Source organism: Patella vulgata, chromosome 1 (genome assembly GCF_932274485.2).
Source record: "Patella vulgata chromosome 1, xgPatVulg1.2, whole genome shotgun sequence".
Lineage (NCBI taxonomy): Eukaryota > Metazoa > Mollusca > Gastropoda > Patellidae > Patella > Patella vulgata.
In genome coordinates, this window is record NC_065879.2 from 17,607,281 (window position 1) to 17,621,434 (window position 14,154).

At 33.6% G+C, this 14,154-nt stretch overlaps 1 protein-coding gene across 3 annotated transcripts in view; it reads right to left on the minus strand.

Annotated features, from left to right (window-relative positions):
* The window catches only part of LOC126808896 (carboxyl-terminal PDZ ligand of neuronal nitric oxide synthase protein), a 124,865-nt gene that overhangs the window by 10,359 nt on the left and 100,352 nt on the right, over window positions 1–14,154 (minus strand). The window contains exon 1 of one of the 3 annotated variants that reach the window (XM_050533949.1): window positions 537–965. The exons of the other annotated variants lie outside the window; for them this stretch is intronic. Coding sequence (XP_050389906.1) covers window positions 537–575 — 39 coding nt within the window. The 5' untranslated portion in view covers window positions 576–965. Of the gene's footprint in view, window positions 1–536; window positions 966–14,154 lie in introns of those variants that run through there. 3 annotated transcript variants of the gene reach the window in all.

A 14,154-nucleotide genomic window follows, 5' to 3' on the forward strand; every position in this document is an offset into this window, starting at 1 on the left:
CATCAAGTACTCTTACTGTGAGGTGTCTGTGATATAAACTACACAAAGCACATTTAAATAGAAAACTTTACAAAACTTTATATACTGGTACTATAGGCAGGGCTGGTTTTTGGAACATATGACCAATTTCCCCAAATTGGGCCCCGCACTAGAAAGGGGCCCTGCAGTGAAACTCACCAACTTATACATTTTCAAGGCAATCTGTATTCTTTAACTGTATATATACATGTATTATCAATTACTAATTGTGAAGTAAAGTTGGCCTTAAATATGAATGAATATAAGCCTGGTTAATGTTGCTTGTATTCATATCCTATAACTTTGGGCCTCCCAAATTGGGACCCACATTTTCTACAACCAACCCTGACTATAGGTAAATAATTACAACACTACCACATATTTAGAGTATTTTGACAGAGAAGTCGAGTGAATTAACAAAGTGGGTACCGGTAGCCATCATTATGTATTTTTATAGATATGTCATTGGCATAAAAAAAACAGTCCGAGTTGACCCCTCATAGTCACAGATTACTCACCTTTCTACTTTTAGGGTTCTTTTTATATCTGGCCAACATGATGACAGATTGTCTTCAAATCACAGATATATATATATATATATGTAGTTTTGTATAATGTCTAAAGATCACAGATACATGTATACACAGTTCTCAGATGTCCATATTACTTAAAAACCACTCTTGTATAAAATCTCTAAAGATCACATATATATATATATACACAGTTCTCAGATGTCCATATTACTTAAACGCATTCTTGTATGTAATAGTGTCTAAAGATCACAGATATATATACAAAGTTCTCAGATGTCCATATTACTTTAAAACACTTTTGTATAGTGTCTAAAGATCATAGATATATATACATACACAATTCTCAGATGAAGTATAGTTTCTAATAAATGTCAGTGACATTAAATCAAAAAGATTTTCATAATTTTTTCTTTCTTGTATCTGTCAACCAATAAAACCAGACGATGTCTGAAAACTGCTCAAAAAACTACAGATATAAAAAACCCAACAAGGAATGGTAAATTTAAACAGCAGAATAAAATCTCAAAACCAAGTTAGTTCAAATCAGAAAATGTTCGAAAACTGATTAAATAACTACAAACAAAACAAATAACCCAGAATGCTAAGAAACTAACACTTAAATCCTAAACCAAGTTAATCCAAAGGTCTGGAAGAAAACTGCTTAAATAACTCCAGACTAAACACTTAATGCTAAGAAACTACACACTTAAATCCTAAACCAAGTTAATCCAAATGTCCTGACAATAATTGAAAACTACTTAAATAACTACAGATAAAACAAACAACCCAAAACAGTAGAAAACTGCACGCTTAAACCACAAAGCAAGTTTAATCAAAATATCAGGAATAAGATACAGAATGAGAGACGTCTGATAAAACAGCCAGCAGACGTCAATATACCACAAATAAAAAAGTAACATATATCATATACAAAACTATCAAATCAACTGGTTTAAACTGCTTTTACTTCTTGAAGAGTTTATCAAATCTTCTAACCATAACAACCTTCTTGTCTGATCTACGATAAAAGTCTGTCTTTGAAACGTGAACACCGGCTCACCTTGTGAACTCTTTAACACCAGAAATATGATGTTAAGAGTTATCAGCCCACGTTTACCTTGATAGCGTATCAATAACATAATCATCGCAAACCTTCTTTCATTTAAAAAATGAAGGTAATTTACCATCTACATCGAAGCTACATTTAATTACCGCACCCCCCGCACCCCACCCCAAAAGAAACAAAATAACAATTTCTGTTATCTTGATACCTGAGGCAGATGTTTTCTCAATAGAAGAAGATAATCACTTTATGTTTTCTATTTTTGTTTTTTCTAGTTTTTATTTCATGTAATCTAAAACATATTTAGAGAAACATGTTCATAGAAAATATCATTAATATCAGTAATATGTTTGAAAACATGATTTAACACCAAATGTAAGGATACTTTCGAAAATTTTACATTTCATTATAATCCAAGAATAAAACTAAAAAAATTACGTAAAATTCATGAATATTAATCTTTTTTTTTTACAAAACTTTTACATTTTAATTACATTAATAATACAACACCCTTCTATTATATAAAAGTTTGTTTATCTTTTTAATGGTGTTATTTATTTTGTATTCAGGTTTTATATTTAATTCACGCTTTGTTTAACGCCCCATCCGAACGATTACACAGTGCAACACTGACAGAGGGAAACCATGTTGGATAATCCTAAGGAACTATCACGGCAAATACCAGGAGCGAACCCGATCCCTCTTCGTTACTAACTAAGCCACCTCAGCTCACAACAGAGTGATAAAAGCAGTGTTTAAGACACCTCAGCTCCCTACAGAGTGATAAAAACAACTCCAGCTCCTTACAGAAATGAATGCCACTATGATATACCACATGGCATCTATTCACTTCATCAACATCTTCAAATTGAACTACAATATTAGACCTGGGAGATCTCACCTTTAAATATTGTAAATCTACACCGCGACCCACAGACAGATGAAATTCATCTATTTATCGTACTTTCAGATAAAAAAATTCCCTTAATAAAAACAACTATTCCCAGGTGGTCGACAAATACAGCGATAAACGGAACAAAAAAATCACAGCCTCGATTTATCACTGATTTATTTCGTGGGGTTTCTGATATTTTAGACAGCCTGGCATTAGATATAATATATCAAGAAAAGGTACAAGCTTGACTCATATTAAAAAAAAAAAACAAGAATTATTTGAATCTACTAAAGAAATGACAAGTGGTATGAGATGTTACAGGACACCACGTCCCTACTTCTCCGTAATTGGACAATAAGTTTTACATTCAAGAAACATTGATAAGCTCAGGTAAACAAATAATAGATCATTTTCTTATAAAAATAAACATTTAATAAAAAAAAAAAGTAGTCAAACGTGTCTTAAATTGGATGATTTCAAAATTTCTAAATTAAACAATAGAATTAATTAATATTTCATTCCATTGTTTTCTATAGTCTAGTGAAAATAATAACATGAAAAGAAATGAAATCACACCAGAATCTACACAATAAAAAAAATATTTCTAAATAGGAAAATGGATAAAAATAGAAAAGATACCAACTCACAAAAACTGATAGCAAGAATTGAAATTTCACATTAAAAACTAAACGCACATAAATCGAATAAGTTTTCTAGATATCCTGTTATTGCTATCTTGGTAAGATTTAAATTGAATCTCTGTGCACACATCACCGAATAAAAACTTCATATTTCCTTCCTGAAAACATCAAACTTTTCCATTAAAACTTCCAAATCCAATTTTCTATCAGCAGAGAAAAAAAAAATCCTAACTTTTTTTTATCCTGAAGCCACCCTGATAGTTGTCTGTTGCGAAGATTTGAAAATCTGTCTACTAACCAGTACTAGCCTGGCCATATAGTTTTACCATGTGTTACACATGTAATGCCCAGTAGAACTGTAAGATTACTATCTACATATATACTGATATCTGATACCTATAATTCTTCAATAACAAATATACACCAGGGCAATACGCATCAATATATCACAGGTTTGTACTTATATCTCATGTATACTCTATAACTCCCTCAACACCTGGCGTGTTTATATTACTTATTTTACCTGTTTCTACAGTTCTACCCTGTTTATATTAGATATCAAACCAGAATATTAAGAGGGAATTATACATCCGCATATCACAACTACAACTGGGGTTATATTTCAATATATAACACATATGACTAAAGGGATTATACATCAGTATGACTTTGGATTCTACATCATTATATCACAAATACGACTGGGGATTATACATCAGTATATCACACATAAGACTGGGGATTATACATCAGTATATCACACATAAGACTGGGGGATTATAAATCAGTAGATCACACCTTTGACTGGGGATTATACTTCAGTATATCACAACAACGACTGGGAATTATACATCAGTATATCATATATAAGACTGGGATTATACATCCGTATATCACACCTATGGTTGGGGATTATACATCAGTATATCACACCTCTGACTGGGGATTAGACATCAGTATATCACACATAAGACTGGGGATTATAAATCAGTATATCACACCTACGACTAGGGTTTATACATCAGCATATATTATTTACGACGGGGGGGGGGGGGGGGGGAGGGGGAATATACATCAGTATATCACACCTCTGACTGGGGATTAGACATCAGTATAACACACCTACGACTAGGGATTATACATGAGTATATCACACATTAGACTGGGGGTTATACATGAGTATATCACATCTACGACTAGGGATTATACAATTTGGGATTAAACTTGAGTATATCACACATATGACTGGGGATTATACATTCGTTTATTACATCTACTACCAGGGGATAATGCATCAGTATATCACTATTGCTGGGGATTACAGTATATCACTACAGCTTAGAATTATACATCAGTATATCAGTATATCACACATTCAACTGGGGATTATACATCAGTATATCACACCTATGACAAAGGATTATACATCAGTATATCACACCTACAGTGACCGTCTGTTAGTCAGCCAACCAAAGCCATATTGAGCTGTTCTCCCCATTTGGATTTCAGAAACCAGAGGTATTGGGTGAAGATGACCTTAGGGTCAAAAGCTACCAGCTGACTGAATAGTTCAATATAAAATGTTTCTAGCTATGCCAACTTCTCAACTTAAAATTCAGGAAAGATGTAGTAGTCATTTTTATTGCATACTATTGCCATGGAGATGAGCAGTAGTATTTTGTGGTTTTCTCCTGTAGTTAATGTTAGTATGGACTATATACAGTATTTTTATAAGTGATATTTAACATATGTTACCAGTAAATATCAATAACATGTGATTATTTATAACCCAATACTACATACACAGGTGATAAAATTTCTGTTTCATTCTTATAGATATATACTATAAGATATTGCGTGAAACTAATATTTCTATGTTTTAATGTTTAAGATAGATATTGGGTCATAAATAAATGGGGTTTAACGTCCACTCGACACAAACTAAGTAATTTCTGGACTAACAAATGGTTCATTTTTATTTAAATAATTCGCATGCACGTAGTGGTCTTTAGCTGTGGGAGGAAACCGGCATACCTGAAGAAAACCCACTAGGTTGGACAGGCGATCCTATTCCTTGTCACGTACAACCGGGGAATTGAAACCACGCTAGTCCACTCAATGACAGACCTTATGACAGCGTGCACATGCTAACCATTCGGCCACTAAACCCCATTCTTTGTATGAAATTCTTTCTATATTTTATAGTCTTGTAGTATAAGATAGACAAAATGAAATGAAATGGGGTTTAATGTTTTACTGTTAGGCAACGGTCACGGTAATGTTGGTGTATATTATTCTTAAAGGGACAATAACACTCTTGCTGGCTTGAAAGCTCCAGAAAATAAATAATATCTCTATCTAAGTACTAGATGTTTAAGTGTCCTACCTGTTGTGTAAATTATCCATTACATCCTATTTTACTTGTCCAGAGGGTTCGAAAATATTTTTAAATCGAAGTTTCATTTGAAAAGGTTTACGTTAGACGTTTCAAACCATTATGTTGAATTTTTCAAAATTTTTAAATAAGGTGTGTTAAGATGAAATTTGTATCATCAATTAATTGGAATATTCTAAAATAGTACAATTTGTTGACCAGAATAAAGATTGGGACATATTCAGTTACAACAAGAGCCTTGAGCCTTTAATACCTTTAAATTGTACAATATCTTTTAAATAAATATATGTTTTAAAATATCAAAATTTTTCTACAGATCCACGGAGTCAAGTTCATGTTTTGATTGGTTGTTATCATGTTATATATCATGATTATACACCTGCCACCAGATACGGACTGTGTGGCACTTACGCTGGTGATTAGAATTACACTCTACGCAGATTTAACTTTTAAAAAAAAATCTAAATATTTAAAGTAAGATTTTTATTCTTTTACACTGAATTTATAAATTTTAGTCTTTCATTAGTCAACTTAATAAAGCTTCATCTGCATTAAAGATATTTGATACAACATCAGTCTACAATTCAGACTTTGTCAGGCACAGGCCGAAAAACCGAGCTCTCATGTACACATTGTCGTGCAAGTAACAGATCCCTTGGCAGTTGGGATCCGATATAAGAATAGGCCATAGCGCCGCTGTCCAGGCAAAATTTCCCTTATAGCACACTGTATGGTGTAAGCCCGTCTTCATTAGCCCATTTCATTTTGTTAGGAACAACCCCTGGAGTGCCTGTTATTGTGTTTGGTACACATTTGTCTTTTTTTCAGTGTTATTAATGATATTATAAAATACATGTCCGGCACAAAGTCAAAATGTCAGTTACTATATTAATTGTGGGAAAATCATACTCCTTGATTTGTTGTGAATAAAAAGTCATGTAAACATGTTTAAAATCTGACAGCCATCAAAGTGTTTTTAAAGTACGGAATAACATATCTGATCAAACCAGATCACTTAATTCAACAATTTATTTTTACAGCTAAAATACAATATTTGTGAACAAAAGTGTTTCATCAGAGTAAAAAAACTAAATTTTCTTGCAGTGCCTTGTAATTCAATAGTTCAATATTTTGGTTATTAAAATTTATACTTTTTTCACTTTAGCAGGTGTTACAAATACACTTTTGTGATGCTTTTTAAGTATGGGTCTCTGTATGGTTACGGACACTACAACAGGCCTACAACAATAAATGTTGTGTTCGTAACCTTTAAAAAGTGAGGGGGGTTGGATGGCCGAATGGTTAGCACGTGCGTGCTGTATCATAAGGCCTGTCATTGAGTCAACTTGCATGGTTTCGAATCCCAGGTTATACATGATAAGGAGTAGGGTCGTCTGTCTAACCTCGTGGGTTTTCTCTGGGTCCTCCGGTTTCCTCCCACTGCTAAAGACCCCTACGCCCAAGCGAATTATTGAAATAAAAATGAACCATGTGTTAGTCCCGAAATTACCTAGTTTGTGTCGAGTGGATGTTAAACCCAATTTCTCTCTCTCTCTTTTAAAAAGTGAAAACTAATCAACTTCAAATTCAAATAAATAAAAATATTTTAGATTTTAAAATTGCACACTGAAAAGTATAATATTACTGAAGATCACATTTTTTATTGTAAATTTACTTTAAGATACAACCCCATGGTTACGGACACTACAGATTAGTCATCTTGTACTTTTGAGCTTTTTAATGCCCTAAATTTTTTAAACATGTGATTCATGAATGCCATGATGCTACAATATTTCAAACATTGATCAAAAGTGAGTCTTACAAAATAATAGCCATTTGTAAACTGGTAATTAAGTTTTCAGTGTTTTTCATACATATAACAAAACACCTTCACAGTGATTCTGAAAATTTGACAGAAACACATGTTTTTGTAATTTAGTCATAACTCCCTTAATACACTGTCTATTCGTATAATTCAATTACTAAAAATTATTATAGGAAATGTTCTAGACGCATGCATTTATATCCTTTCCTAAAAAGTCACAGAAAATATATTGAGTTTCAAAATACAATTTATCGAAGTGAGACAGCATAATGCAAAAAAAAAAATGGCTATTTTTGGAACATGTTTATTGCCATAACTCAACAACGAAGATGTATATTGACTTGAAATTTAGTGGTCATTAGGAGAGGCCATTATTACAAATGTTAAATATAAGAAATGGACTGTAAATAACATATTAGACAAGATCACCCAGTTCAACAGTTTATGTTTACCTTGAATAACATAAGACCAGATTACTCAGTTCAACAATTTAATTTTACCTTCAATAACATAATATTAGACCAGATCACCTAATTAAATAATTTGTTTTTACCTTCAATAACATAATATTAGACCAGATCACCCAGTTTAACAATTTATTTTCAACTTGAATCAAAGAGATCTCAACTTTAAATTACGATACACTTGCTTGATCTTTCTATGAAAAACTTTCTAAAAATATATCAGTTAATTTATCCCATATTTATCAGTTACAACTTTAAGGATTAAAAAAAAAACATGTTAATATCTACAAGAACTTGTCGAAAGTGCACTCTGTAATAGTTGGAGTATCTGTAATTAGAGAGATGCTTATCAAGAGAAACATTGATGGCTTGTTGACACTATGAGAGAGAGAGAGAGAGAGAGAGAGAGAGAGAGAGAGAGATCATTTTGGGATGAACACATGAGGATGCTATTGCAATGGTAGTTAACTTATAACATAGTCCCTTTTAATCACTTTATTATACTTCAAACTTAGTTAAGAAATAAATAATGTAAAAATATTTAATCATCAATAAATTAATGTTATACTTCAAAAACATCTCACTTTACATATGTCAGACAATTTATCCAATCTACGAAATCTGAGAAGGTAAAAAGTGTTTTATAGTTGTTTTACGCTAAAATGATCAATAGACAGCATCTCTATTCTCCCTTCTAACTTAGATCCATCAATCTAGATAGATTTCATTTTCTGACATCAAAAAATAATACTACAACTCTTCCAAATAAACACAGGAACTTTTATACAAGGTCACAGAGAGGTTAACCAAAGCAGATGTTAACAGTTTAAATGTGAAGGTAGAAATATGATTCTACCTAAACTGATACAGTACCCAAAATACATCCTGGTGGGGACCCCCCCCCCCCACTTTCCTTGTCCTACACATACTGCCATGAGAAAGTAAAAGCTACAACTTATAACTTAACATTGACTATGTTTAAGAGAGAGAGAAATGGGATTTAACGAACACAAATGGTTCAATTTTATTTCAATAATTCGCTTGCACGTAGGGGTCTTTAGCAGTGAGAAGAAACTGGAGGACCCGGAGAAAACCCATGAGGTTGGACAGGTGACCCTACTCCTGTTCATGTATAACTGGGGAATCGAAACCATGCCAGTTGACTCAATGACAGACCTTATGATACAACGCGCACGTGCTAACCATTCGGCCATCAAACCCCCCTGACTATGTATGATCTAACAGTTTATGGCTTTATACACAAGATGAAATGAATTGGGGTTGAAAATCCTACTTTTCTGCACCAACAGGGTTAATGCAATATGCAGTGTGTGCTTTGGCAAGGACAGCAATGTTTCTGCCTACTCAAGGGTTCTTTTATCGTCATGTGAATGTGTACATGGGATCTTGGTTTTTCAGCCCATTTGAAGGACTAGACATTGCCAGGCCCTCCTTAATACAAGACTGAAAATAGAATATACTTCTAGTAACATCAAATTAAAAGTCCAATGTCTACTTGGCACTACCTTGGTCTTTCCTGGACTAACATATGGTGCAATTTTATTGCAATTTATCTTTAGCAGTAGGAGGAAATAGTAGGACCCAGGGGAAAACCCATGAGGTTGGACAGGTGACCCTATTGACTGGGTGTAATTCTAACATATTATTACTTCATTGACAGATGAAAGTCATAAAGATTCTGTTTCAAATAGTTACTGGGGAAGAATGGGATGGCGGGGAAGAACAAAGTAATATACACATGGTACTATATCAAATAGTTAAGGGGGAGGGGGGAAAACATTTTCCAAGTACATTTTCATTATTTATCATTTACAAATACAGCTCTTCTCCACATGGTTGTCAGACATTAATTAAAGACTTGGTGTGTCTCCCATCTCTCTGATATCATCAGATACAAATACTGCGAATTTCCCTAGACTCGGTTTGTCTCCCATCTTCCTGATATCATCATATACAAATACCAGGGTTTTCTCCAGTGATTAAATATTTAATACTGTGAGTTTCCTCATTACTGTCAACCTGTATTAACATCAACAAGTGACCAGCTGGCAAGATTTTGAACTGAAAACCCTGGTCTCTTTACTAATTATATATACACAACAAATATCTCTTTCGAGAGGTTCACATAGCTAACAAATTTTTGAAGAACATTTTGTATATTATCTCATTTCAGCTCAATAGAAGGGGGTAGAAATATTTGTCAATAATAGGTGCTTTCCCCATCTGCTTCTCATTACTGTCAATTTTAATTAACATCTGTCCCCAGTCACATACAGAGATATGGTTGATACTAATCTGAGTTTAATTATATATCAGAATTTTTATTAATGACCAGATATATTTTTTACTTGATATGGTATGTTAATAGGGATCTGTCAGAACAATTAATCCAGGACTTTGAGTGTAGTGCTGGCATGATATATCGTTGAATCTATGTATAGCGATTCACTTTCTAACAATTTGTGTATTGAATAGTGACATGCTGAATCCTATGGAAGGGTTTCGCTGCCAATATTAAATGCTCTGCGACAATGTCGTTTTCATTGATTATATGTAAATAAGTACAAAGTACAAAGTCCTAATACCGATAATGATAAAGTCAAAATACCTCTAAGGCAAGAGTTAAATGTAAAACGTCATATGTTAAGTGTTAAATGACAAATGTTTTGTTGGAAAATGCTTTTTTTTTTACGTGTCTACATTTTATATTTCTCTCATTACATTTCACATTTGCGCTCTGCCACATGAGTCCACATCCCATTTGTCATTCACGCTTTCTACATAGCAACTTTCGCACAGCATCAACTTTCATATGCAAATGTAGGATATCACGTGACTTATTAAAATATACGGAAACCCGGCACACTATAAACCGGCACACTATAAGTATATTCACCGCACGATAACAGTAAATCAAGCTGGGACTCCATAAGAAACTACCTAAACGACCATGCGTAATCATGAATGTGCCAGGAAATAATTGATAGATTCAAACAGCCAAAAAACATACTTTCCAGTAATTTATAACACAATAACTAGAATTTCGTATTAATACCTGTATTCTGATATTTTAAACACCCCTACTCTTTCCTGTCTCTCTATAAACAGAGTTGAGTACAGCCTAATTAACTTTGATCCATTAAAAAAACAACAATATATAAGCATTGTGCCCAACAAATAAATAATATATTTAAAGAGAGGAATGACTATACATTTTTTAGTATGGACATACAGAATGTTTGATTAAGCCCTGTATCTTTATTTTAGTTTAGTTTAGTCCCCCACCACCCTTCTGTCACTTCAACTTTAATCTTATTTTGTAAAGTTAAGCAAATATGAATGTGGCAGAAAATTATTTGCATATTTGAAAAGAGCAATCAGTGGTACGTAACATGGTATCTGGAATTTCGTATTTAGACCAGCATTTTTACTTGAATACCCCTTTAATAGTGTGATATTTATTGGATTTGAATTATGAAAATACGATTGTACCAGAAAAATATTTATATATTTACAAACAGAAATGTACGTGCTTTTCACTAATATGTAACATGATACCTGGAATTTCGTATTTGGACATTGCACAGCCCCCACCCCCACCCCCACCCCCGTAATCATGGTAAAGTACCATCCAAAGTGTCAAGGTAAGTAAATTTTTATTGTGTGCTAGGCTGATTTCCTGTAATAGTGTCGTGAATATCCTTGTTCTGGATTATAGTGTGCCAGGTTTCCGTATATGTTAATAAGTCACGTGATATCTTACATTTGCATATGGAAGTTGATGCTGTGCGAAAGTTGCTATGTAGAAAGCGTGAATGACAAATGGGATGTGGCAGAGCGCAAATGTAAAATGTAATGAGAGAAATGTAAAATGTAGACACGTCAAAAAAAGCATTTTCCCACAAAACATTTGTCATTTAACACTTAACATTTGACGTTTTATATTTAACTCTTACCTTAGAGGTATTTTGACTTTATCATTACCAGTATTAGGACTTTGTACATTGTACTTTTTACATATAATCAAATGGAAAAGACATTGTAGCAGAACATTTAATATTGGCAGCGATACCCTTCCATAGAATCCATGTATCATGATAATTTTTGTTATGTTTTTTGTCGCTTCAGTAAGTAACCTATCACTCTTAATTATCCACATCACACATTATCCACAAACACTCTTAAATTGTGTTGGTCCTTATTTTGGTCCACATCAACATCGCCATTTTATTTTTCGAAAGGACTAAAAATATTCATTATTCATTCACCCTGTTCTTTTCTTGGTAAATATTGACCTGGTTATGAATCGTATTGTAGTACCTGAATCACAATATGTATCGTATAATGACTGCAGTGGCAATACCCAGCACTAATTGAGTAAAGGTGAAAAATCTTTGGACAATGCCCTCCTTAAAAATATATTATTTATAAGAATTTCTATAAATGACCAATTCATCTGTTGACATAAGATACATTTTTTTTCTTGATTATTTATAATGTAGAATAGGGATCTGTTACAAGAATGGATCCAGGATGTTGAACCCCTGCCCCCCAAACCATTAAAAAAACACACCTTCTTCTTTATAGGAAACATTTTGTTATTTTCCTGTTGGTTACTTTTATTTTTATTTTTAATATGTGTAGATAAAAAGGGGTAACTGAATTCCTTTAAAAGGGGGTGGGAGAGTGGGAGAGAGAGAGAGAGAGAGAGAGAGAGAGAGAAATGGGGTTTAAGGTCCACTTGACACAAACTAGGTCATTTCAGGACTAACACATGGTTCAATTTTATTTCAATAATTCAGTTGCGCATAGGGGTCTTTAGCAGTGGGAGGAAACCGGAGGACCCTGAGAAAACCCACGAGGTTGGACAGGCGACCCTACGTACTCCTTGTCACGTACAACCAGGGAATCAAAACCCCCACCAGTTGACACAATGACAGACCGTATGATACAGCGCAGCGCACATGCTAACCATGAGAGAGAGAGAGAGAGAGAGAGAGAAAGAGAGAGAGAGAGAGAGGGGTTAATTCCACTAACATGTAAGGAAAGCAGAGAGCCTGGAGAAAACCCATGAGGTTAGGCAGGCAACCCAACAAGCAATCACAAATAATGTTTCATAAATAATAAAACATCACCAAAACATCACAATATCAATTTTGTCTGAAAAATCTATTTCTATAAACCCAATTACACCGAAAAATAAAATGATACATAGTCTAAACCTACAACCATACAGCTAAAATGGTCAATAGTCTAATTGGGTGGAACCATGCTCAGTCTGAACCAGAAATGTCACACCAAAACGAAGTGGTCTCACTCCAGGATTAAGTACAGTCTTTAGCTAAACATAGAGCATAATAATTCTGTTGTGTAAATAATAAACTGAGTCTGGTAAAGTTGTTTTAATTATAAGCTTTATGAGGTTTATAACTTTAAAGACTTTGCTGACCAGTCGTTGTGATCCAGTATAAATGAGGTTAATAACTTGGTAGACTTGTCTGGTTTATAAACACAGACAACCAGCTGACCAAGTTGTATAAATCTGTACACCAGCTGACCAGCTGACCAGTTGAGAGGAAACGGTAAACAGATTAACCTACCATTAATCATAATAAATCTCCACTAGAAACATCACCAGACCAATTATTTAGTAGTGGAGAGAAAAAACCCATTGCTACGTCTCATTGCCTGTCATTGGACAAGTGTAAACTGTCGGTCGGCATTAATCAACAAGAATCGAATTGATTTTTCAAATTAATTTAAGTCATTAATAAATTTTGGATGCTCCTGACATTAAACCCAAATCATACAGATTAAAACAAAATTAATTTTAACACCATAACTTTTCAAGAAAATGAAGTTAAATGGGGTTTAACAACCTATAAATATGCACCAAAACCAGGCTCTTAAAGTACAGGCATGAGCATTCCTGGACTAACATATGGTTCTTTTTCATTTCAATAATTTGCTTGAGCGTAGGTGTCTTTAACAGTAGGAGGAGTCCCGAAGACATGGAGAAAACTCATGAGGCTGGACAGGCGACCCTACTCCTTGTCATGTTCAAGTTTGGAATCGAAACTACACAATTCCCATTTACAATAAACAAATTCTACTTGTGAACAGCTGAAATAAAGATTGACCAACACCTGACTTGTCTAACGACCTATACAGGTGTGTTGATTGATTGATAGTTCAAACAGATCTGGTGTAATAATAATAATAATAATTTTCATCATTTCCAGACACAAACAGTTTGGTTGAATATAATTGTAAATGTTATCCGAAAGTTAATACTATAG